At 43.3% G+C, this 27728-nt stretch overlaps 1 protein-coding gene across 6 annotated transcripts in view; it reads right to left on the bottom strand.

Moving 5' to 3' along the window:
- The window catches only part of KIDINS220 (kinase D interacting substrate 220), a 158695-nt gene that overhangs the window by 68266 nt on the left and 62701 nt on the right, over positions 1-27728 (bottom strand). For all 6 annotated transcript variants that reach the window (XM_073336072.1, XM_073336073.1, XM_073336074.1 and 3 more), the window contains 2 exons: positions 19022-19166; positions 7726-7888 (listed from right to left, as the gene is read on the bottom strand). In XM_073336072.1, coding sequence (XP_073192173.1) covers positions 7726-7888; positions 19022-19166 — 308 coding nt within the window. The remainder of the gene's footprint in view (positions 1-7725; positions 7889-19021; positions 19167-27728) is intronic.

The raw sequence follows: 27728 nt of genomic DNA, 5'->3' as shown, positions 1-27728 counted from the left end.
GCTCTAATAAATTTGTTAGTCTCTAAGGTGCCACAAGTACTCCTGTTCTTTTTGTAGGTTTGTGTCTGTCTGTCTCATGCATCAGCATCGGAGAGTTTTCCCTAGTGGTACTCACTGGGTTGCCTCCACCCACCCTGGCTTCTCATGCTCTGTACCAAGGGTATAAAGGGTGGAGTCGCCCTGCACCTCCTTCCGTTCCTTCACACCAAAAACAGATGGTAGACACTGATGTATTGGGGAAGAAAGGAGGGTCGTGTAATGGATGTATGCAACAACAACAGTTAGGAGGTAAATTACTGTTTTTCTTCTTAGAGTGCTTGCTTATGTCCATTATATTGTCGGTGACTCCCAAGCTATTATCAAGGGCACTAGGGCTCTGAGGCTCATCAGAACAGGGAGCGCAAGACTGCTTTTCCCACTTTCACTTCATCTCTTCATAAGAGCATAGTGACTAGTAAACGTGTGGATCAAAGACCACGTTGCTGCACCACAAATGTCCAGAATAGGGACATGCCCCATGCTGCACATGCTCTGGTACAGTGTGCTGTCAACTCTTCAGGTAGCATCCTGTCCACTGCCATAAAAGACACAGAGATGCAACTGGTAATCCATTTTGAGACTCTCTGGGTTGTAATCAAGTACCCCTTTCTTGCATTCTGCACAGGAAACAAGTTACTGGGCAGAGACCCTGAAAGGTTTTTTTCTGCCCAGGTAAAAAGAGAAAGCTCAATGCAAATCTAGGATGTGCAGCTTTTGTTCACCTTTCTGAGCACGTGGCTTTGTGGGGAAAAATGGTAAATATATAGGTTGATTAAGGTGGAAATTGGAAACCACCTTTGACAGAAACTTAGGATGAGGTCTTAGCTGAATTTTGTCCTTATAAAAAAGTGTGTGACAGATCCATGACAAGCCCCTGTAATTCCCCCACTCTCCTGACTAAGAAGATAGCCACTACAGTGACCTGTAGCTCATGAAAGCTTATGCTCAAATAAATTAGTTAGTCTCTAAGGTGCCACAAGTACTCCTTTTCTTTTTGCGAATACAGACTAACATGGCTGTTACTCTGAAACCAGCCACTACAAAGGCTACCTTCACTGAGAGATGCAAAAATGAACAAGATGCCAACAGCTTGAGTGGGGGACTCATAAGAACAGACAATACTAAATTTTAGTCACAAGTGGGCACTGGGTCATGAACAGAAGGAAATATCTATTTACATCTTTAAGGAATTGGGTTAGTGACCACAGTTTTATCATTGATTTTAGGATGAAATGCTGAAACTGAATTCAAATGAACTGTATGAGGGTTTAGGGACAGACTATATTGCTTAATGAGAGAGACAGTCTAAAATTTCTTGAATCTACAAGTGTGAAGGTAATAGGTTGTGGGACGCTGCTCAGAAAAAGAAATGTTTCCACTTAGTCACGTAACTAGTCCTTGTAGACAGTCTTCCTACTACTAAGGAGGACATCCTGGACTGCCACTGAGCAACATGCTTCTTCTGCATTTAACTACTTATGAACCACACTGTCAGATGCAACTTCTGAAGATTCAGGTGCAGCACACGCCCATGATTCTATGTGATCATAAGATTATTTATTAAATCGCAGAAGCAGAGACTCCCTGGCAGATATGTGCTGGAGCTCAGAATACCACATTTATCCCAATGATCCTGGAGCTATAAGGATCATTATTCCTCAAACATGCTTCAGTTTTGAGGATGACCCTGGGAATTAGGGGCACTAACGAGTAAGCATACAATCAGACCTTGCTCCAGGAAAGGAGGAAAGCATCCTAGATTGACCGAGGCTGTGACCTGCCTTGGAACAAAATTCAGGACATTCCCTGTCCTGTCAGGTTGCAAACAGGTCCCCACTTTCGGAAACCCCCCCATATGAAACACCATAGCCAGGATATTAAAGTGGCCACTCCTACTTTGAGGTGAAAGACATGCTAAATGGTCTCCCAAAGTATTCTGAATTCCCGGTAAGTGAGATGTCCTGAGAGTATGGAGTTCTGTACGCAGAAATTCCACAAATTGATTGCCTACTTTCACAGTCTGTTTGACTTTGTGACCCCTTGCTTGTTGATGCAAAACACCACTGTAATGTTGTCGATGTGTACTTGGAGAATCTTGTCCCATTTATGAGGTGGAAAGCTTTGGCATGCACAGAAAATTGCTCTTAGCTTGAAGTCATTTATGTGTAATTTTGCTTCTTGAGGAGACCAAAGCCCATGGGCTTGGAAGATGCCCAAATGCACTCCCAACCCATGGTTGAAGGGTTCATTACTAAAATCATGGACAGAGTAGGCAGAGCAAATGGGACTCCACAACATACACTGTCCTGGTTCATCCACCAATCCAGTGAGGACCATTCCTTCAGCAGAATGCTTACACAAGTAAGTCCAAATAGTGAATCTAGGGGTGAGAGATTGAGTTGAGCCAAGCCTGGAGCACTCGGAGGTGCAGTCTCCTATGAGAGGTCACATATAGATCATATGGAGACCTTCAAGGCTGAGGAAGCTACCCAGCTAGAGAAGACTGCTGTCACACCACGGGGGGAGGAAGCTATGGCTCTGTCACAAGGAGGATGCTGGCTTCTGGTTACTTGGGGTGGCAGGCAGTGCTCCACCCCTGCTTCCACCTCACCGACCACAGAGATGAAGAATCATTATACTGCCCTGGCAACGAGGGATGAGTAATCCTCCTCAAAGTTGGAGGAGGAGAAGCTCTGTACCCCAACAGCTGGAACGCAGCCACCACTCCCAACAAGAAACGCAGGGTAGTGGTGGTCGGTGATTCTCTTCCGAGGGGGACAGAGGCATCCATCTATTGGTCTGACATGGCACTTGAGAAGTGTGCTGCCTCCCAAGGGCCTGAATAGAGACATTACATAGGGATTGTCAAGGATCATCCAGCCCTATTATCCCATGCCACCTGTCCATATGGGCAATAATACTGTGGCATGACCTTGAGCAGATCAGAAGTGACTACCAGGTTCTGGGAGTAAGGGTGAAGAGTTGGTGGCACAAGTGGTGTTTTCTTTGATCCTTCCAGTCAAGGGTAAGGGCACAGGCAGATGCATCGGGGAGGTGAATGCCTGGCTGCACCGATGGTGTCAGCAGGGGGGCTTTGGCTTCCTTGACCATGGGATGCTGTTCCAGGAATAAAGACTGCTGAGCGGAGATGGGGTTCACCTATCAAGGAAGGGGAAGAGCATCTTTGGATACAGTCTGGCTAACCTAGTGAGGAGGGCTTTGAACTAGATTCAATGGGGGAAGGAAACAAAAGCTCACAGGTAAGTCAAAAAGATGGAGACTTGGGAGAAGGGTCAGAGTCTGTGGGGAGAATGAGCAATTATAGTAGGGACAAAGGAGAGATAAGAGGGAACACAGAAAGGAAATCAAATCAGTATTTTAGATGTCTGTATACTAATACAAGAAGGAGAATAAACAGGAAGAACTAGAAATATTAGTGAATAATCACAACTATGACAGATGGCATCATAGAGACTTGGTGGGATAATACACAACTGGAATATTGGTTTAGAAGGGTACAGCTTGCTTAGGAAAGACAGGCAGGGAAAAAACGGGGATGCCTCGGGCAAGTGGCCAGGGGTGTCCTGTTTTCTCTTTGGGAAATACGGTCACATTGCAGCTCCCAGCCACCATGGGCAGAGGGGGAACCCCACAGCTCCAGCTACCATGGTGACAGGGGAATCATAGAGTAGCAAAAGTCACAGACAGGTCACGGCTTCCATGAATTTTTGTTTTTTGCCCGTGACCTGTCCATGACTTTTACTAAAAATATCCATGACAAAATCTTAGCCTTAATCATAATGCATATGCTCTAGGGGACCAAATTAAAGTTGCACAGGAAATTCTAATTATAGCTTTTCCTAAATATTGAATCCTTGACTTTGAAACCTTAATGATGTACTTTTAATGTAGTTTGTGTGTGTTATTTTCAGGGGGTTTTTTAAACTAGGGAAAAAAAGGAACTTCGATCATGTTGCATCATATTGACACTGTGGCAGGGCAGGGGTAAAACCCCTTGAATGCCCTGCCAAAATGCTGACTAAGCCCTGCTTTCTGATAGGGTAGCCAGATGCAGGGGCCCAGGCAGCCAGCAGAGAGCCCAGCTCAAGCCCTAATGAAGGCTGGCCCACAGCAAGGACTTGAGCTAAGTAGCGGCAGCTGGGCTGAGGAAGGGACAGGCTTTATAAAAGCCCTAGAGAAAGCTCAGTCAGGAGGCTAGCCTGGGAGGGGATAGGAGGCTACAGCTCTGTCTCCTCTCCATAGGAAGGGAGCCTCATGGGCCAGGAGACCCTGGAACGGGTTAGAAAGGGGATAACTGTTGGGGGATAAAGGGAGACTACACTGTAAATAAAAGCACAAGGGTGAAACACCGGAAGAAGGCATGAGGACTCTTATTTGGCCAGCCTAAGCACAGGGGGAGAAGGAGGAAACCTGTGCAGACCCTGTGACAGACACCCACAGGGATCATCAGCTGTGTTGGACACTTCAGATCCACTATACACACCTCTGCCACTTGAGCTAACACAGTAACTGATAGCAGTAGAATTTTGTCATCCTTTGTCACCCATCACTGGAGGGGGATGAAACACACACTCTGTCAATTGGTTTCACAGCTATTTGCTGGCAGCAGAGGAATTGGGAGACTAAAGAACCATGGGTTCCATTCCAGGTTCTGGATGGGAGTGTGCTCTAGTGGGTACAGACTCTTCTACCCATTCCTCCTAAGATTGATCCTTTTCCTCATTCCCTCCAACCTGTTCCTAACTCAGTCGTATCTTTTTTCACCCATGGCTCCTTGTCCCAGTCCCATTTTCCTTGCATACTCAGTCCCTATCTCCAGCCCTCAGGCTTCTCATCCCAGTTCCAGTCTTCTTACCCTTCCAGTATTAGTCTCCCCCCTCCAGGTTTGCTGTCCAAGTCCTAGTCTCCCACAACTCCCAGTCTATCCCCATCACTCCCAGTCTCCTTCTCCAGCCAGTCCCATTTTCCCTGCTCCCAGCTTCTCATCCAATCTCTCTATCCCCTCCTTCCACACTCATTTGCTGCTAATCTCCTTTTCTGGGCTCTTCATACAATTCCCATCCTTTGCTTCTTATCCCAGTCTTTTTGCCCAGCCAATTCTAGTTCTACTCCATCCCCGTAACCCCTTGTCAGATCTGTTTCCCCTCCTCACCACCCATTTTCCACCCCGTACCAGTTTCTACTCTCAACATTCCTCCTTCCCCTAGCTCCTCATCTGAGGTCAGTGTTTCCCCCATTCCAGTTCCCCTTTCCCCTCATCAGTTTCCATGTGTTCCCCCTGAAAACCTCCTAGATATCAGTCTTCCTTACCCAGCCAGTCCAGGTTTCTTTTTCCTTCCTCCACTCCAGTCCCAGTTTCAGCAGACTTCTTATTCCAATCTACTCCTTTCCCTTCCTCCCTGTCTGGCTGTTGTCCTCTCTGGTTTTGAATCAGATGGCTTCTTCCTCCATGCCGTCTGGGTACCAGCAATGGATTCATTGAGAGCACAAGAACAACAGGCTCTCTGCCATCAGTTCCAGTACATGGCCCCACTCTGGCCAGAAGCAGTCATTACAGGGTAAGTCTGGTTTTGCCCCTGGGTCATACAGGGTACACCCAGGCTTTGCAAGCTGAGCTGTAATTGCTCTGTGGTGATGACACACATGAGATCAGGTCGCATATAAGAGTTATGAGAGGATGAAGCATGTTCAGTTGCTTTGTGGGAATGGTGCATGCGCAGCCTGGTCAGCCCTAGGAACTGTGAGAGGCCTGAACATGCTCAGTGAGGACTGAATCTTTGGAGATTTTAGCTCCTAAAGGGAAGCAAGGGTGAAGGAGTTGCTGGCACAAGTCTGCGTCAACTGCGATTTTTCAGTCTTACACCTCGGCCAAACATGGGCAGATTTTCACGAGTGCAGGAAGGCAAATCCCTGATACAAAGACCACCTGCTTGCCAAATTTTACATCCCATTTCAAAGCATGGGAACCTGAGAACTTTTTAATAAAAAAAAAAGGTCACCAGACTTTTTTCTTATAAACAGGCAAAACATGTTTTTCCCTACTCTCATTCTTGGAAATGGCTGAACCATTTTGGCTAAATTTTTCCCACACAAGTTCATCCTGAGATAGACACCTTGTTGGATCATATTAAAGAAGTTCTGTATTAAAATCACAAATGAGTTTGATTCCCCATAATTAGTAATACCCTGGAATTTAAACTAAGAGGTCTCTTGGTTTTTGGTACTGTTTCTCTCCCTCTATGTGTGAAACTTGTAAGCTGCTAATTGTGTTAGTACATTCTAAGACAGAGTCTGTTCTCAAAGCAATTCTTTGTAACAACAACTACTCACACAGAGAGAGACTCAAAGCAATGCTCTGTAACAACAGAAACAGCACCCAGAGACTCCCCGCCCTTTTGTTGTATTCATCTCGCTTTGTTAACAATTGTGATTAAAATAGAGATAGAGGATGTATGTGGATGGATGCTTGGTGTGGATAATAACTGAATGATCAGGGAGGTGCCAGCCTAAGAATCCAGTGTCCATCGGCTGAAGAAGGTGTTAAGTGGAAATAACCAGAGGACCCCCGGAGGGCAGACTGGAATCCATCCAACAGCCTCAAGAATGGGAGAACCAAAGAACAAGATAACATCTGGAAGCACGGAGCTGTCAGGAATGTGCCATCTGCTGATTGATTCAGCAACAGCATGATGAAGCAATTCCCATAGACTGGCATAGGAAGAAATTCCTATAAAAATAGACTCTAAAAAGTGAGAACTTTGGGGTCTGATTCTGCAAACCAACTTCCAGGAGCATCAGATGAGGATCTGACAAGGCCCTGCTCCCTCCTCATGTCCAGGCCACCTGGCCAGTGGCTTGGCATTAGCAACTCTAAGGCTGGTAACTATGATAACAACCTTGCAGAACGTGTGTGTGTGTGTGTGTGTGTGTGTGTGTGCGTGCGTGTGTGTGAATGAATGTATGAATAAATATGAAATTGAATGGAATGTTATAGCTATAACTAACTGCTTACTAGGATTATTTCTGTATTCACAATAAATGTGGCATTTTGCCTTTTCCCCTTTAATAAGATCCTGCTGGTTTTTATTTTATTGGTATAACAACCTGGCATGTAAAATTCCAGTACACATTATTAAAGTTTAGCAAAGTTATAAGCAAATGAAAACAGGATCTTATAATGGGAAAGTGCTGAACAACCCTAACAGATGATGCTATCAGCCCTCCCTATAATAAACCACTGAAAGCTCCACTGAGAAGTTTAGATAGAATTTCAAGAATAAATTACCAAATAAAATAACACCATTTCATATTATATTATGGCCCTTTTAATATTTTAAAAGTTATACTTTATTACCTATAGATTGGCAAAGAAAATGATGTCTTGTTGGGATGAAAATTAGATTAATGAAAACCCAAAATAGCTGTGCTAACCAACTATGTACGAGCACCCAGTAGAGATCTTAATAAAATAAACACAGACATATATAAACAGTACACCTGCTTTAATTAGCAGTGAAAGACATTTAAAAAACAACAACAACAACATTTGCCAATACTTAAAGATTTTAAATATAGGGGAAAAGACTTGGGTGGTAAATATTGGCAAATGCGGACTTTTTAATAGCAGTTATTAGAAATTTATGTCATCACTAGAACCATACCTACCTCTCGTAGATGGTTTTTAAAGTAAGCTGATCTGGAACACCTTCAGTCTCTTCCAAATACAATATGAGCCAGGATGTCCTGTATGGCCACTGCTCTGTAAGGTTAATCCAGCTAGCCAGTCTATCCCAATTGAAAGTGATCTGATTCGCTCTCAATAAACGTCCTAAAAATACAAGAAGGGGGATGAGAAAGGAAGAAACTCTTAATAGCTTGATCTTTTGTCACACTCTATAACAGATGAAAATCATGTATTCTCCTAACAGCGGAAAGTGGAAAAGGTTAGATTAGTTCTATGGAGTTCAAATTTGTTTTGGGTCACATGTAAAATATCTAATTTGGTAGTCTAATAAAAAATCCTACTGGATATCTGTGTATATCTCAAAACCCACCATGACTATCAGCCTCTGCTCGGCCAGGCACTGGATTACAACTACCAGCCTGTTACAAGTAAGAATTAATGTGCATTAGCAGAGTTGTGGGGCAAAGTATGTGCAGTGCCTGACTGTAATTCTACCCGACTCTAGCAACATTCTACAGCACTACATTTATACTGTATTTCAGAACGTTTTTTAAAAATTCATTATTTCATCCCAAGAGATTTTCTGTCTGTTTCCACCAGGAAGATATCACTCATGGTTATAGCAAACAGGCAGATAATTGGTATCCTGAATAGTAAATCAAGAAAATCTCAAAGCTGGAAACAAAAGGCAGTACTTCGTTAACAAGAAAGGCAAGGTTTGGGTTTACGAATATAGCATATTATTAAAGGCAGAAAAAGGGATCTAAAATCAGTTCATGTAGTTGACAAACATTCTGATGAGAACAATATGACAAGAGGTTTCTTTACTAAGATGAATTCTGATTTGCATGTGCTGAAGAAAGAGTATTCAGTTAACACTTTCAGAATACTGTCAAACTTCTAAATCACAGGTAACAAGGTTCTATATGAATTTCTGATGCAAGTTCATATTAAAGACTCCACCTTCTGCAAAACACACATTGTGAATCCATTCTACATATGAATCTCACACTTTAATATTGTATTCCTATTGTGTCCACTTTCTTTGCATTTGGGTTGTGGTTGTTTTTTTTTTTGTTGAAGTAGCATTACTAAGATTGCTAAAGTGGTTCATAATTTATCACCCTTAAAGATCCCATTATGAGGTCTGTAGTTAAATTATATTAGTGTACACAAATATCTCATGGTTATAGATTTTATACAGTTTTAGTTTTTACTCTTGGGGACAATTCTGTGCATCTGCGGAAACGCAGAATTCCTCTGTCTCACATAATTTTGTATTTTCCGGCATAAAATACATTTTGCCTAAGAAGTGCTGTCTTTGCACACCAAAGACCACTGTGGCACCAAAACAACCGTCTGTGTTCATGCTAGCTGTTCTGGAGCCACAGTGGCCTCCGGTGGACAAAAGGCAGGACTATAGCACTTCTTAGGCAAAATGTATTTTATGCGGGAAAATACAAAGTTCTATGCCCAGTGCTGCAGAATTCCCCCAGAAGTACAAGTTCATCACAGCACCCTGCCCACAGAGCCAGGTTAGGACAGAATGGGGCACACAGGGCTGCTGAGGGAGTCATACACTGGAGTTCAGAATGTCTAGTTGGGGGTACAGACTGGTACTTGAGCTCAGGAGCTGTGGGGTGACAGCGTTGAGCCTAGGAGTGGGAAAGAGAGAGGTTGCAGAGACCCGTGGAGGGGACAGGGACAGGGACAGACATGCCTGACTGAATGGGAGAGGCTTGGGGGTCAGCCAGGGTCTGCATAGGGGAGGCTTCCCAAAGCTCTAACAATCCCCACCCCAAAAAACAACAACAACAAAAAACAACCCTTCTCTTACCCACACCCAACATCCTCCAGGTTCACTCTTAAGCTCCTTCCCTCTCCCTCAGCTCCTCCATTACCTCTGACTCCCCCAAGCCTTTGCACTGCTTCTGACAGGTGCAGAAAATACAGTTCTGTATTGTAATTTAAATTAATTACACACACAAAGTTCTGTATTAATAAATCTAGTAAGAAATCTATTGGTCAAAAAAATTTACTAGAATTTTTTTTTTGGTCTGTATTGTTACAGACATACTTGTGACAGATATTTTGAAATACATTAACAAAATAATTGAAACTAGCATGATTATATTGCATTATTTTGACAAATAAAATATGCAGAATTTTGAAGTATTTTCAATATTGTGTGCAGAATTTTTTTGCTGCAGAATTTTTAATTCTTGGTGCAGAATTCCCCCAGGAGTAAGTTTCATACCTGGGGTCACATATCCACAGGATGTGTGCTATGATCCACCTTTAAACAGTCCTTTGGAGGAACCCCTTCAATTGCTCAGACTTTCACACTTGAAAGTCATACAATTTTGCTAATCATTGTTCTGGACCTAGCTGGGTACTTTGAGAAGTGCTTGGCTGTGATTGTCCTGACATTTTTTTTTTTTGACTGCTTGGTAAATGTTTTATTTGCCCTCAAAGCCTTTTTTTTTAAATGGGTAAGTAAAATAAATCCTGAGCTGTAATCTAACCCCATTGTGCCACTTTGGCACAGGAAAAAAGTGAGAAAGCACATAGATCTTCCTAGTGGATTCCCTTACTGTCATTTATAAGGCTTTACATCAGTCTGGCAATGTAGGCGTCTTAAAACTTTTACAGGTTTTATGCTCCTGGGGGAATTGATTGAGAATAGGAACAGTTAACTAACAATAGGATCATTAACAATGTTACTACACATGCCGGCTGCTACATTTCTGCCTCAGAGAATGAGATCAATTAACCATCAACAGCAACATTAACAAAATGTGGGTTTATTGGTTTTTAACAAAAACTATTTTCTTTAATTTAAAAACAAACAATTTTCAGTAACTTGATACCAATATTTAATTAAATGTTTTTTCGATTCTCAAGAAGTTACAGACACGTTACTAGGCAGGCAGGCTGCTACATTTCTGCCTCAAAGAATGAGATCAGTTAACTAGGAGGCAGACTGCTACATTTCTGCCTTGAGGAAACAGCCTTCCTTGTGCATAATAAAAAGACCTGCCCCCTTCCACACCCAGCCAGCCTCAGTAGTGAGAGGGACAGAGTCTCTCTCGCTTGTTGGCCAGCCCCACCCCCTGAAGGTAATCATCTCCCCCACAGGCACGCACGCCCAGCCCCCCTCTCCCGACAGTGATTTGCTTCTCTGAGGCTGCTCCAGGCATGCCAGGGAAGGGAAGAGGCATCTGTCCCCCAGCAGAGTTCTTTTGCATTTTTCTGCACAGGGGGCACAGAAATATGTGGACTATATGAATTCTGTGCCCCCACAGGGGCGCAGAATTCATCCAGAGTACATACCCCAAATTTCACCTCACTTAAAAACTACTTGCTTACAAAATCAGACATAAAAATACAAAAGTGTCAGAGCACACTATTACTGAAAAATTGCTTACTTTGTCATTTTTACCATATGATTATAAAATACATCAATTGGAATATAAATATTGTATTTACACTTCAGTGCATAGTATATAAAGCAGTATAAACAAGTAATTGTCTGTATGAAATTTTAGTTTGTGCTGACTTTGCTAGTACTTTTTATGTAGCCTACTGAAAAACTAGGCAAATATCTAGATCAGTTGATGTACTCCCTGAAAGACCTCTGCATACCCCTGGTTGAGAACCGTTGGACTAGACAACCTCTTGAAGTCCCTTCCAGTCCTACAATTCTATGATTCTATGTCCACTGAAGAGAGGACAAGAAGTAATCAACTTAATCTGCAGCAAAGAAGATTTAGGTTAGATATTAGGAAAATCTTTCAAACTACATGGGTACTTAAGTTCTTGAATATGCTTCCAAGGCAGGTTGTAGAGTCCCCACCATTGGAGGTTTTTAAGAACAGATTGGACAAAAACCTGTCAGGGATGGCCTAGGTATTACTTGGCCCTGCCTTGGGGCAGTGGGCTGAACTTGATGACCTCTCAAGGTCCCTTCCAGACCTACATTTCTATGATTCCATGAGTCTATATATCTTACACACAATAATTAGTGTAACATTCCTGATGAACCAGATTAGACTATAAACAAGAGCATCTACAAGCAAAAACCTGAAAAGCTTGTCTGATGAGAGAAAATTTGTATAATATAATTTTATTTAGAAATTCAACATGTTCCCAACTAACCGGATCTGACAAATTTAAAATTAGGAGCAGTTTTTTTCAATAGAAGGATTCTGTTATGAATAGGAAATTTCTCTAGTAATCTGTACACCAGGAGCTATGCCTGTCTGCCAGCACCCAAATATTCTCCGGGTAGTTTGACACATCTTCAATTATTAATTTTTCTATTTTTATCCTGCCAACACTACCTAATGAACTCATATTTGTATATTAAATATTTATGCTAAATACTATCAAAAAATCTATTTAAGCAATAAAGAGCATATGAAAATCACATTTGTAAATACTTAATATTTACCATTACCCAGTAGTTTTTAAAAAAGGTTAATACTATATTGCATCTCATTTCTATGCAATGGAAATACTGGCATTAGCAACTTGTCTACAAATGCAATTTTCTAAAAAAGCAGTACTCTCTAATCTCATTAAAATCACAGTCATTCAGAGCCAAATGTTTTCGATGCTGGGACACATGTAATAAAGTGGGGCGGGAATCAAATCTGATCCATTTGGACAGTGAGGTACAATTGCCTTACATCAAAACAAAAATTAACAAGAACTTTAAAGTTGACACAAACTTTTTCCAATTTTACCCCGTTGGTGAATCATACACTATGTCTACAACTTACAGTGGTGTGTGAAGTACAGACACAGCATGCCCACCTACAACAAGTATAAGTAGCAGTGTAGATGGTGGGACACTGCTTAGGCAAGTATAGTAGACATATACTGTAAGTTTCTGGCATATGCTACATGGCTCTCTACACACCCAAGCGGTTCCTCCCCCATCTACACTACTATTTCCAGCAGTGTAGTGGTCTGTGGCCAGACCAGGAAAACCCCTGGGTCAAGGCAGTGGGGAAAGGTGCCAACAGCTCCCCAAAGCTGGACCCTTTCCCTGCCACAACGAACTGCCCAAGCCTTTCCCCACCCCAGTGAAAGGCGCTAGCAGCGAGATCCTGTTGGAGCTTTTCCCCACCACTGGGAAAGGCTCCAGCAGAGGGGAAAGGCAGTGAGGAAAGGCCCTCCTCCACTGCCTACTCTCTGCCAGAGCCTTTCACTGCAGCGTGGACACAGCCTGGTTTTCACTGCAGCATGTAGCTACCCATGCCCTACAGGCTGCTCCATACACAGACAAGACCATACAGAGAACATTTTACTGTGAAAAACTTTCTATTCTGAAAGGAGCAAATAGATCCTTTCCATTACCACTTTTTTTAGTTGACAGAAATGCTATATTGATTTTATATTTAAAGTACAGTAAGTTGTGAAGGTAAGGAACTTCTCATACTTGTATCCAAAATTATATGTATATTTCATTCCATCGATCTAGAGCACAATAATTAGTTTTGATTTTCTCTGTACCCTCTTTGTATCTGAGGGAGGGGATGCATCAAGAGTGTCAGAGATTTTATGTTAATGGTGAAATGCAAAAGGCGAAATTACTTTGCATGCACTCTTTCTTACTGCTCTTTGATTGTTTCACATTTACAAATAATTTTACACCTTAGAAGTATCAGGAATACTGAAGTCTTGACTTTTGTTATTTTGGAGGATTTGAGAATTACAAAGGAATAGGTGACAGTTTAGAACAATTACCCAAACTACAGCTTTCCCAAAGCTACATGTGACATAGGAGTTGGAGGCAGTTTCTCACTGAGGTTTGAGTGCTCCTGTGAATAATCCTGACTAGATCTGATTGTCTTATGAATCTGTCAATGGAAAGATAGGGCCTGGCTGTCAACAAATCCAAGGATACCACAATGAACTACATTTTCCATACAAGAATAAACATGGATTTTTTTACATTGAGTTGAAGTCCCAATTTCGGGAAAAAAGAACAGGTCCTCTGAGTGGATGACAGCATTATTTTGTAAGACCAACCCTTGAACAGCCAGTCACTGAGGTACAGGAATACTAAAACCGCCTCTCAATGAAGATAAGCAGCCACCACTGCTAAAACTTTTGAAAAAGCTCTCGGAGCCAAGGAAGCTCTAAAAGGGAGCAGCCAGTATTGAAAATGATCCTGGCCTATAACTAAAAGTATTTTTTATGAGATGTGTGAATCACTACATGGAAATGTGTCTTCTAGGTGAAGGGCAAAAAACCAATCCCCTGAATTTAGAGAAGGAATTATAGCTGCCAGAGTCATCATCCTGAACTTCAGAGACTTTACAAATGTATTTAGTTGCCTCAAATCTAAAATTAGTCTCCACACTCTGTCTTTCTTTTTGCTACGAGGAAGTACCTTGAGTAGAAATCCTTTCCCTTGTGTTGAGCAGGGACAGGCTCCAGCAGTCCTAAACGAAGGTGGGAGTGTGTTTCCTGACTCACTAAAAAGCTTATGAGAGAGATCCCTGAAGAGGGATGAAGAAAAGTGGTAGAAAAGAGGGAGGAAGGGAAAGTGGATGATGTAAGTCCAATGTTACAATCTTCAAGACCCATTTGTCTGTAAGAATCCATTCCCATGTATGCTGAAAATGGGAAAGTCAATCTCCAGATGGTGAAGTAAAGACTGTGGAGGATTTGAACCCTCAATCAACTCATTAAAACTGGTGTTTTGATGCCGAGTATTTGGGCCAGGTGGATGAGTGGTTCTTTTCCTCTGGAATCTACATTTCTGTCTGAGGGGTTCAGTGGGTTTTTTGGAGCCTAGAGAATTGGATTGGACAAGATCTCTGAGTGGTTTGCTACCTCCTAAATTTATTTGTAGGGGTATAAATTCCTAGAAATCATAGTGGCCCTGGAGTCTTTTAAAGTATGTAGGGATTCATCTGTTGTCTCTAAAAACACCTTCAGACCATCAAAGGGGAGGTCTTCTACAGTGCTTTGGACCTCTCTGGGAAAGCTTGACAATTGGAGCCAGGATGCCCTGTGCATAAATACCACACTAGAGATGAAATGGGCTACAGCATCTGCTTCTTGAAGGGATGTCCTGGCCAGTAACTGTTCCTCAGCAACGACGGCTTGAAATTGCTTTCTTTGCTGTGGTAGAAGGTGCTCAATAAAAGCAGTAAATTTCACACAGGAAAGGTAATCGTATTTTGCCATGATTGCCTTGTAATTTGTGATCCAAAATTGTAGGGTTGCAGTTGAGTAAACTTCCATCCAAAAAGGTCCAGAAGCTTCTGGTCTTTGTCATTTGGGATTGGCTTGGTGTGGTGTTCCTTCCCTTGTTCATTCAGCGCATCCACTACCAAAGATTTAGGTGGGAGGCAAGAGAATAAAAATTTGGAGTCCTTGCGGGGGACATCATATTTTCTTATCTCCCATTTACAAGTTGGTGGTACTGTTGCTGGGGTCTGCCAAACTATCTTCGCAGGATCCAAAAGTCCATCATTGATAGGTAACACAACTCTGGTCAATGTTGCCAACTGCAGAATGTCCAGCAGGTTACACTGTGGTTCCTTGACCTCACTGAGTGGTATCTGCAGATTTTTCACCACCCATTTTAGGAGGACCTGAAATTGCTGAAAATCTTCTATCACAGACAGAGGTGGACACACAACCACCTCATCTGGAGAGGACGAGGATAGTGTAGTTTGAGGGGTAGCTTCCTTATCTGCTCTTACATTCTGTTCCTTAAACGTCTCCTCCTGAGGAATAGGTGGGGGGGGGGGAGTTGTGTGTATCTATTGTCCCAGTGGGCAAGACTCAGAACCTTGGGAAATTGTTGGTTTGCTGCCAAGGGATCCCAGTATGGCCATTGTGGGGGGCCATGTAGGAGAAGAAATGGCATCCAAGACTGGTCCCCTGAAAGTCCTCTCCTCTGAAAGTCCTCTCTCTCTGTGCAGATGTTTCAAAGAATGGGTTCCTGTATGGATGGGTAGGAGAGCCCTGCACCGAGATAGAGGAGACTAAAGGGAGGTCTCCATCATCATCCTCTATATCATCCAGAAGAGAAGGCCCAGCTGAAAATGTGGTGAATCGGGTAGTACTAGAGACAGATGGGAGTCCGGTGATTGAGAGGGTCTTGGTACCACAAGATACTCAGTACCCATAAGCAGTGGAGATTCTGGTTCACCTATCTCTGATAAATCCTCTGTGGACCTGAACTCTTGTTGTACCAAACAGAAAGGCAGTACTAATATGACAGTGTTTGTGTCTCTAGAAGTAGACAGTACTGAAGATTTAGAGCATTCTGAGACAGGTGCCAATGGAGTAAGGGCCTTAGGCTTACACAGTACCAAGGAACCCATCTGGGGAGGCACCAGCAATAAGGATGAGTCTGATGGTACCAGTCTCAAAGAATGTTTCTCCTTGCCTTCTTTGACATATCTGGACAGTACTGAGGCTCGGTCACAGACGTGTTTCCTCTTGGAAGAGCTTAAGGGCTTTCCAGACATGCAGATACCGGAGGAGTCCTTTGTCGCTATGATACCAAGTCAAGAGGCTGAAGCTTCTGAGACCGTTGACCTACTGGGGGACTGAGGTCTTTAAGGAGCAGGCTCCTTATGAAGGGAGGTGCAGCTCCTCTTCTTCAAGAAGATCTCTGTAGTTTTCCCCTTACCAAGAGAGAGCGGAGGTGAGGTCAAAGGAGTTCTGGATCTACCCAGAGAGCAGTGTGTATACAGTGGTTCTTCTGACCTGGCTCTGAAGTGAGGAAAAGGGAGTGCTTCATCATAGCTTCAGTTTAAATCCTAAGCAAGGTAAAACTGGGAGATTAAGGACCAGACAGAAGTTACACTTCTGAGGAATGTGTGACTGCTGCTAACTAGGATGTCCTCCCAGCAAGTCAGCCAGTGTTTTAACCCCAGTGAGCTGGATATGCCCTTCCAAGGAAGGCAAGCCTCCTTAGAGGGGAGAGGAATAAATCTAATTCTCTCAACTACCAAACTAACCTAACTAGCAAGCAAACTATTTAAAATTAAATTAGCAACTAAAAGAAAAAACTTTTAGTGGAGGCGTGCTCGAGCGCCATCTCAGGCTGAGGCAGCTGAGAAGAAAATAAGGGCAGTTCACTCATACAGCCCTATATAATCTCAGTGTAGGGCACATACACAAGCCAAATGGACGCTGCCAGTGCAAATCTCCATTTGACGGCATGTGGGGCACATGCAGACCTGGAGTGGAGCGCTCTTAAGGGCACTACTCTAAGAACAACATCTATTCACTTCTCAACTAAAGGCTGCAGCTCCAGGTTCTAGTCTTCAATGATGTTGTATTCCACTAGTCCTCTCAAAAATATGGGCATAAAAGCCAAGAATTAAGAATAATAAAAAACCTTGGAGGCCTTCTTTATACATCAAAAAAACACATTTTTTTGTTATTTTTGCCTTGCAGTTCACCTTAAGGTACTAGCTGTGTGATCATTTTTCATTACACCATATTGTACAATCTGGAAATATATTTAAATCATAGTATCAGAAAGGTAGCCATGCATCCGACGAAGTGGGTATTCACCCACGAAAGCTTATGCTCCAATAAGTCTGTTAATCTATAAGGTGCCACAGGACTCTTTGCCACTTTTAAATCATAGAATCAGATAAATGTAGGGCTGGAAGGGACCTTGAGAATTCATCAAGTCCAGCCCCCCGCACTGTGACAGGACAAGTAAACATAGACTATCCCTGACAGGTGTTTGTCCAACTTGTTTTTAAAAGCTTCCAATGATGGGAACCCAGGACCTCCCTTGGAAGCCTATTCCAAAGCTTAACTACCCTGATAGTTAGAAAGTTTTTCCTAATATCTAACCCAAAACTCCCTTGCTAAAGATTAAGCTCATTACTTCTTGTCCTAGCTTCAGGGGACATTCAGAACAATTGAGCACCCTCCTTTTTATAACAGCTTTTAACATACTGGAAGACCGTTATCAGGTCCCCCCCTCAGTCTTCTTTCCTCCAGATTAAACAGACACACTTTTTTTTAAACCTTTCCTCATATGTCAGATTTCCTAAATATTTTATCATTTTTATTGCTCTCCTCTGGATTCTTTCCAATTTGTCCACATCTTTCCTAAATTGAGGTGCCCAGAATTGGAGACAGAACTCGAGCAGGGGACTCACCAATACCTAGCAGAGCAGGACAATTACCTCCTGTGTCTTACAACACTCCTGTTAATACTCCCCGAGAATCATATTAGCCTTTTTTGCAGCTGCATCACATTGATGACTCATATTCAGTTTGTGGTCCCTATAACCCCCAGATCCTTTTCAGCAGTACTACCATCTGGACAGTTATTCCCCATTTTTTAGTTGTGCATTTGATTTTCCCTTTCTACATGAAATACTTTGCACTTGACTTTATTGAATTTCATCTTCCTGAATTCACACCAATTTTCCACCGTCATTTTGAATTTTCAACCTGTCCTCCAAAGTGCTTACAACCCCTCCCACTTGGTGTCATCTGCACATTTTATAAGCATACTCTCTAGTCCATTAACCAAGTCATTAATGAAAATACTGACTAGTACCCAAGACTGACCCCTACAGGACTCCAGTAGATACGCCCTCCCAATTTGATCACAAACTATTGATAACTACCCTTAACCATTTGTGTACCCACCTTATAGTAATTTCATGTAGACCACGTTTCCCTAGCTTGCTTATGAGAATACCATGCTTCATGTCAAAAGTATAGTCTAAATGTATCGTACACATGGGAATACATTTTCTAATAATTTCAGCAGGGTTTTAGCCCTCTGGCTCCCATTAACGTTAATGACCAACAACTAAACCCAGCACATGACTTTTTTTAAAAAGAAGATTTACAAAATGCTCAGGTTACATTTAAATTTCCAAGTGAACGTTTAGTTTTGTTCTAGTTTTTAAGATATGAAGCCACTGAATCTCTTTTTGGCCACATCTGCTAGCATTCTAGGAAAGCATCTTACCTTAGAAATAGGATTTTTTAAAAAACACTTGGAAACAAATGCATGAATTTTGCCCTTCATATACATTACTCGTTCACCTACAACCTTTTAAATAGTTCCTCATACTAAGTATTTTGGAGTATCCCTAGCTTATTTTAAATTTTTACTCAGTGCTTTTCTGTGATTTTTTGTACTACTATTACAGAAAGTATGCACCTCAGTGTGTTGCACCATTCCTGAGAGCACACTACAATTATGATCAATCACCACAACATACTGCTTAGAGTGCACAATGAACACGTCATACTCACCTGTCACAGAAACAATATTGAGTAATCTTCTCATGGTTTGAGGACTGATATCACTAAACCAGTCCTCTGTAACCAGAAGCTTGGTCAGATCAAAAGACATCTGGCGTGTAATAGTCCGCTGCATCTGTCGTCTTCGGTAAGTATCCTGACAAATAAAAAAAAACAAAATAATGATTAGTTTCTCCAAACTGTACATACCTGAAGGGCTTCTCATTTCAGGTTTTGTGCTTAAAAATATTCTAATTTTTACAAGTTCAGCCAAAGGCACAGATTTATTCTCAAATACAATGAAAATATTTTCACAGAAAAAAAATGTTCTTTGGCTAAACTATATAATATTCAATACAAGCAACACAAGTTGTAAATTATTTCTAATAAGCTACATTACTATGCCTTACAAACAATAGCAGTGTTTTTTCACACCACAATTATGAATGAAAAAATACAATGGTAAGTCACAATATTTTGTACGAACAAAACAATTTTTAACATTGATAAAACCACTTTTTAAATTAAGGCAAAAAAAACCACAAAAGAGCATATCTTTGCTTTGGAGGAATCAAAAAATCCCCATTCATAGCCCTAGCATCTGTCACACAGAAACTGATATAGGAGGCAGTTGCTAAGCCAAGCCTCTTTGTGGTTGTTAGATATGACCCCCCCAGACCCCACCTGGGGTACAGATTGAACAAGAATTTGTATACTCTCTCTCCCTTTCAGGCATTGTAGAATCAAATTACTATAGATTAGATGGCTCCAACAATAACAGCTGTTAGGCAAGCTTGGTCAAACTTGACTAGAAAGTTCTGCTTCCATCCATTCTTTCATGTAGAGGTGGTCCTACAGAGCAATCCTACCCTTAAAATCTGTGGCAAAATCTTGATGTGAAGGGATTGGACGGAGAGAGGCATGATGACTGTCACAGCTAATTGACAATGATGCATTTAAACCATATCTAGATCTTCAGCAACAATTTGGCTTGCCCTGCTCCAGACCATGGAAATATCTCCAGCTAAAGCATTTACTTACAAACACATTTGGACCAGATCCATTGGGAGCTCCACAACCTCCAGAACTTTTATTATATTGAAGAAAACCTTCCTGGCCAGAGGTATCCTTTTAGGATTTTCTGGCCCAAAAAAACTCTGCCAAGGATTCATAATTTGCAAGTCACTTGGAATAGAGATTTAGATATGCAACTATCTCCAAATCAATGAAATACAATTGTATCTAATGTTAAAAAAGCAACTATAGACATGAGACTATGGCTTATTCACCAAAAGACACTTTTTCAAATATACTGGTCCTCACACAGCTTAATAGTAATGGGCCTCATAAATGCTGGCCCCTGTTGAAAATGTAATTTCTTTGATGCTACATTAGCTCATGGGTTTTCGGAGTTCCCTTGTATTAAGAATTTTCTCGTATGAGATGGGTCAAAGGAACAGTCTGATATTGGATGCTAAATTGGAGCTAATCCCCTTAAGTTTCATTCTTCTATATATTTCTGCTATCTGGCAGTTATCTGGTAACAAGGTGGCATGCTTCCATCATGCAGCTTTGGTCACTAAAAAAATTAAACCTGAAAAAATGGAAAAGTTGATCCCCATCTAATACTGATGCCTGCCTCGGTGACATAGCTGACCTCACGGCTAACAAATGACTGGAATTCCGCAGGAAGAGAATGTCTGAAAAATTCCAAGCAATTTTGGCTGATTTTTTAGCAGTCTATGATAATGTAGACCCTGAAAACAGTTTTGTCGATTCCCCTCCTCTCCCTTTTTCCTAACTCTTTATTTACTTTGTGTAGTGTGATGAATCTGGTATTTTGATATATTTGTTGTATTTGGAAAAATTAATAAGTTATAAATATGAAAAAACTGATATAGGAGGCAGAAGAGAGACAGCAACACAGTACCATGCTAGTAGTAGTAGTTTTTGCTTTTGTGGTTAAGGACATAAAAAGTCCCTTTCTTTCTTTGCAAATGGGATAGAAGGACTCTGCTCATGTGTGGGGAGCAGCGAAGGGAAGAAGTTACTCACTTTCTGCAGTAATGATGGTTCTTCAAGATGTGTCCCCCTCTGGGTGCTCCCCTGTAGATATGCTTGTGTCCCTGCACTGCTAATCGGAGAACTTTGATAGCAATGTCCGTTAGGCCCACACATGTGCCGTCTCTCCTTGTGCCCTGCCACGAGGCTAGCTAGCGCACACGGGCTGACCCTTCTCAGTTATTTCTCTACCCCCCAGTCATAGACAAAAATTTCAAAGTAGAGGGGAGGAGGGTGGGTTGTGGGGCACCCACAGGCACACACATCTCGAAGAACCATCGTCACTGAACAAGTTAATAACTACTTATTCTTTGAGTAGTCTCCCTATGGGTGCTCCAGTGTAGGTGACTTCCGAACAGTATCCCACTGGAGGGCTGGGACTTCAGAGTCAGGTCAGTTACAGATGACCGTACTGTCACCACTCAACAGATTTCTGAGATAGGGACATTCCTGAAAAAGGCAGCGGATGAGGAGATAGACCTCGTGGAGAGTGTGCAAATACTCTCTAGCGGGGTCATGTTGTGAACCTGATAATAGCGTCTAATGCAGTTTGAGACCCATTTGGAGAGTATCTGGGCTCATATTGCTGAGCCCTTGGATCTTTCCGCAATAGAGAGGAAAAGCTTAGGAGACTTCCTAAAAGCCTTTGTCCTGTCTAGGTAGAATGCTAGGGCTATTCTGACATCTGTAATATAGCCTCCCTGTTGTGGTGGTGAGGCTTGGGTAGAAAATTGGTCTGTGTGGAATGGGGAGGTTACCTTAGAGATGAATTTTGGATGTGGCCTGAGCATAACCTTGTCCCTAAAGAATAGTGTGTAGGGAGGAGCCATCAGAACCACTATTTGTCCTATTCTAGCCGAGGTGATTGCTATCAGGAAGGCCGTTTTCACTGAGAGGTGCATAAGTGAACAGGTGGCCATGGGTTCGAAGGGAGGTCTAGTCAGGCCTTTCAACACCAGGTTTAGATCCCATGTAGGGGTAGGATACTGGGGTTGTGAGAAAAGCCAACTCAAGGAATCATTTAGTGGTTGGGTATGATAGCACTGAGTATCCCTCTACTTGTCGATGGAAGGCTGCTATAGCTGCTAAGTGGATCAGGAGAGAACTGAGAGACAGTCCCGATCTTTTTAGAGTCAGTATATAGTCTAGGATCTTTGGAAGAGTTGCAATGTCATGGAGATTTGTTGGGAAGTACACCAAATCCGGAACCTGGACCATTTCTGCAGGTAAGTAAGATTTGTCAAGGACTTTCTACTGTGTAGCAATACCTCTTGTACCTCCTTCAAGCAGGAGATCTTTATGCACTAACCATGAAGGAGCCACATCTTGAGGTGAAGAATCCCCAGACTGGGATGTAGAGTGCATCCTTCGTTCTGCGAGAGGAGGTACAGAGTGGAGTGGAGACAGATCTGTGGGCATGTCGAAAATTGTGACAGGTAAGAGTACCAAGTCTGTCTTGGCCAAGTGGAAGCAATCAGTATGACGTGTGCTTTTTCTCTTTTTATTTTTAATAGGACTTTCAACAGTAAGGGAAACGGAGGAAAGATGCAGAAAAGTTCCCTGTCCCAGGGAAGAAGGAGATCATTGCACAAGGAGTGTTGCTCCATCCCTGATCTAGAGCAGTAACATGGATATTTCTTCTTCAGGTAAGTGGCAAACAGGTCTGTGGTTGGTGTCCCCCACCACCTGAATAGGTCATGGAGTACTGCTGGGTTTATCTCCCATCTGTGATCGTGTGGGAACTTGCGACTGACACTGTCCACTATCAAGTTTTGTGTGCTCGGAAGGTAAGCTGCTGCTAGCGTAACATTATGGGAGAAGCACCAGTTCCATAGTTTTATTGCTTCTGCATAGAGGAAGGTGATCTGGCTCCCCTTTTTTGGTTTATGTAATACATACCTGCTATGTTGTCTGTTAGGCTCTCGTGTGTGATCCCTTGATCAGCAGGAGGAAATGGGCACAGGCATTCCTGACCACCCTGAGCTCGAAGAGGATGTAAAGGGATATCTCCGTGGATGACCACTGGCCTTTTGTTGTGAGGTCATTTAGATGTGTGCCCCATCCTATGAGGTATGTGTCAGTGATGAGAAGCAATGACCGGGGGCGGAGTAAGAGCACTCTGGCCTACAAGTCAAGGTTGCAGCCTATGAATTCCAGGTGCTGCACTGGAGTGAGGGTTGATTTCTGGGCGTCGATCTATAGGCCCAGCTCTGTGAACAAGTGTATTGTGGATTTGGTGACTCAGCAAGCATCTTGAAAGGACCGGGCATGGAGGAGACAATCATCCAGGTAGAGGTAAATCATGATTCCTTGGGACCATAGGTGCACAGCCACTACTGAGAGGTCCTTGGAGAATACTCTCAGAGCTGATGATAGCCCAGAGGGGAGTACTCTGTACTGATAGTGGTCTTGTCCCAGGGTAAATCTAAGCAATCGTCTGTGGGATGATAGGATTGCGATATGGACGTAGGCATCCTGAAGGTCGAGGGCTGAAAACCAGTATCCCTGATCCAATGCTGGAATAATCATAGCTAGAGTGACTTTTTTGAATTTTTGAGCTTTGCTAAACTTGCTGAGTGCTCTGAGATCTAGCATGGGTCTCCAACCTCCCTTCCTCTTGAGTATTAGGAAATAGCAAGAGTAAAAGCCTTTGCCTCATAGATGTTGAGGTACTGGTTCTATGGCTCCTAACTGGAGGAGACTATCTCTTGTTGTAGTAAACTCTCATAAGAGGGATAGGGAAGGGTTTTGTGGAGGGATGAGGAAGGTAAAGTGGATGGAATACCCATTATGAACAATTTCCAGGATCCATCGGTCCAGTGTTATGTGTTCCCAAGTGCTGCGGAACATTCCAAGGCGGTAGGAAGAGTTGGTCAGCTGTAGCAGTTGGGGGGAGTGGTCTGTTGATGCCTCGACCAATACATCAAAATCTGTGTTTGGAAGTGGATGGTTGCAACATGGAAGACTATGGGCCAAATGGTTTATGCCTGGGTAACATAGATTTCTTTCTCTGAAGTTCGTAATTTGAAAAGTTTGAAAACTCGTGGTGATTGGGGGAGGTCCTGGACAATTGGAAAAAGGCAAATATAGTGCCCATCTTTTAAAAAGGGAAGAAGGAGAATCCAGGGAACTACAGACCAGTCAGCCTCACCTCTGTCCCTGGAAAAATCATGGCGCAGGTCCTCAAGGAATCTATTTTGAAGCACTTGGAGAAGAGGAAGGTGATCGGGAACAGTCAGCATGGATTACCAAGGGCAAGTCATGCCTGACCAACCTGATTGCCTTCTATGATGAGATAACTGGCTCTATGGCTATGGGAAAGTGGTGAAAGTAAAATATCTTGACTTTAGCAAAACTTTTGATATGGTCTCCCACAGTATTCTTATCAGCAAGTTAAAAAAGTATGGATTGGATGAATAGACTATAAAGTGGATAGAAAGCTGGCTAGATTGTCGGGCTCAACAGGTAGTGATCAACGGCTCGATGTCTAGTTGGCAGCTGGTATCAAGCAGAGTGCCCCAGGGACAGTCCTCGGGCCGGTTTTGTTCAACATCTTTATCAGTAATCAGGATGATGGGATTAATTGCACCCTCAGCAAGTTCGCAGATGACAGTAAGCTGCGGGGAAGAGGTAGATACGATGGAGGGTAGGGATAGGGTGTAGAGTGACCTAGACAAATTGGAGGATTGGGCCAAAATAAATCTGATGAGGTTCAACAAGGACAAATGCTGAGTTCTACACTTAGAAAGGAAGAATCCCATGCACAGCTACAGGCTGGGGACGGACTGGCTAAGCAGCAGTTCCGCAGAAAAGGACCTGGGGATTACAGTGTAAGAGAAGCTGGATATGAGTCAGTAGTGTGCCCTTGTTGCCAAGAAGGCCAATGGCATATTGGGCTGTATATTAGTAGAAGCATTGCCGGCAGATCGAGGGAAGTGATTATTCCCCTCTATTCAGCACTGGTGAGGCCACACATGGAGTACTGCATCCAATTTTGGTCCCCCCACTACAGAAGGGATGTGGACAAATTGGAAAGAGTCCAGTGGAGGGCAACAAAATGATTAGGGGGCTGAGGCACATGAGTTACGAGGAGAGACTGAGGGAACTGGTGTTATTTAGTCTGCAGAAGAGAAGAGTTGGGGGGGATTTTATAGCAGCCTTCAATTACTTGAAGGAGGGTTCCAAAGAGGATGGAGCTAGGCTGTTCTCAGTGGTGACAGATGACAGAACAAGAAGCAATGGTCTCAATTTGCAGTGGGGGAGGTCTAGGTTGGATATTAGGAAACACTATTTCACTAGGAGGGTGGTGAAGCACTGGAATGGGTTACCTAGGGAGGTGGTGGAATCTCCATCCTTAGAGATTAAGGCCTGGCTTGACAAAGCCTTGGCTGGGATGATTTAGTTGGTGTTGGTCCTGCTTTTAGTAGGAGATTGGACTGGATGACCTCCTGAGGTCTCTTCCAACCCTAATATTCTCTGATTCTATAACAGTGCTGAGTCGTGTACTGGGAGGTGTGTGATTTGTGTTGGGACTGCAGACTGAATTCTGTCTTTTGTCTGGGAGTGTAGATCCCTAACAAGTGGACAGTGGCCCTAGAATCTTTAATAGAGTGAAGAGATGGATCCGTCTTCTCCGAAGAGCCTGGTGCCTTGAAAGAGAAGGTCTTTGACAGTCAACTAGCTCTTTAGGGAAGTCTGAAAGATGTAACCACGGCACAGCCACATAACCACTACCGTGGAAATGGACTGGGTCACTGTGCCAGCTGCACTGAAGGCAGACTTTAGTGCTGTTTTGCCTACTAGCTCTCCCTCCCGGATGCCAGCTTTGAACTGGTCGAGCTGTGACTCAGGAAGCTGATCAATAAAGTTGCTAAGTTTCCAATAGTTGACAGTCATATTTCGCCATTAAGGCTTGATAATTATTGATTCGGAACTGTACTGTGGCCAAGGAATAGACTTTGATCCCAAAGAGGTCCAAGCGTTTCCAATCCCATTCACAGGGAGTGGACCTCATTTGGTATTACAGCCCCAAGAGTTTAACGCATAGACGACAATGGAGTTGGGGGGAACCTAGGAGAAGAAGAATTCCGCGTCCCCACCCAGGCATAATTTTTTTTTCCCAGCCCACTTACAAATAGATGTCACCTATGCAGAGGTCTGCCAGATGGTTTTTGAGGGGTCCAGGAGAGCCTCATTAATGGGAAGGACTATTTTAGAGGATGAGGAACTTTGTGATGGGTGTCCTTGACTTCCTCCAAGGGAATCTGCAGTGTATTTGCAACTCTCTTTGCCAAGTCCTGGAAAAGCTGGAAGACTTCAGCTAAGGACACTGGTGGAGGGATGATGGGCCTTATCTTGGGAGGAGGAAGATATGTTGGTCCTCCAAGTCACCTCTTCCTCAGTGCCACCCTCCTGTTCCTCCACAATCTCCTCTGGAGGTTCCAAGATTCTGGATGCCATGGCCAAGGGGTCACGTCTCAGGGGTTCATGAGTAAAACTGGAAGCCCGAGAAACGTGGGGGTGCTATACAGCCCAGGGATCCCAGCATGGCCACTTGGGCAGTGGACTAAAGCAGGTGGTGGTTCCCATGTGGTAGTGGGGCTGTCTGAGGGTATGCTCGCGGGGCCTCTTGGTAGAGGGTACCATAGGGAGTATGAAAGGAATAGTGGGAAACGGCCTCCTCCGTCTTGCTGTCTGAGTCTGCACTGAAGAGGGGAGGTGTGTGGAGAACACTTGGTGCTGAGGTCCCGGTGTCAAGAAGAGGAGACTCTGGTACATCAGATACCTGGAGGTCTCTTAAGTGCTGGAATTCTGGCAGTGCTGATCAACCTGGTGCCACGGTGGTACCAATGGAGTTGGGAATCTTGCCCACACCAAACACCCCAGGGCTGGATGGGGCATTGATGACAGCACCGATGGTACAGTGTGTACCGGCAGCATCTTCTTACTGGAGTGCTGGCTCCTATCTTTGTCCATTGATACCACTGACTCGGTGCCTGTGCCCATCGGATCTTTAGGAGCGTAAACGGTACCTGCCACTCCAGATTTTCATGAGCCATGGATGCTGGGATCGTCTTGGTGTTAATGGTACCAAGCATGCTGGAGATTTTTTATGGCTGGCTCGGGGCTCAATCTGGAGACTTCCCACTCTCTTTTTTGATGACTTATGAGAGGGGTCTGGGGCTGCTTTCTTAGACTCACGGTCCTTGGATGTTGAGCGCTGTGGGGAAGACTCACGTTTTCCAGGCGACTCTCAGCACAGGTCTGAGGTGAGGTTGGAGGGCTGCTTCCATGAAGATGATCTTTTGTCTCAACATCCTGTCCTTTCAAGACCTGGGTCTGAGTTGCTTGCAGAGACCACATTTCTGTGGGATGTGGCCTTCCCCAAAGCAGCATATGCACCAGGACTGCTTGTCTGCGAAAGGGCTGGCCTCTTTGCAGGAGAAGCACTTCTCGAAGCCTGGTGAACCAGACATACCCCGTTGGGAGAAGGATCCTCCAGAAAAAAAGGGGAGGAAATAAAATCTTGTTTCTTTTGTTTTCGTTCGGGAAGAAAAAATAAAGAGAAAAAAACTATAGCTAACACCGGGGAGACTAACTACAGAAATGTTAAAGCAGCAAATGGTCGCAAACAGACTGCTTACTCTAGCCAGGGGCA

Source organism: Lepidochelys kempii, chromosome 3 (genome assembly GCF_965140265.1).
Source record: "Lepidochelys kempii isolate rLepKem1 chromosome 3, rLepKem1.hap2, whole genome shotgun sequence".
NCBI lineage: Eukaryota > Metazoa > Chordata > Testudines > Cheloniidae > Lepidochelys > Lepidochelys kempii.
The sequence above is the reverse complement of the archived record's forward strand: the minus strand, read 5'-3'. Positions and strand labels throughout refer to the sequence as shown.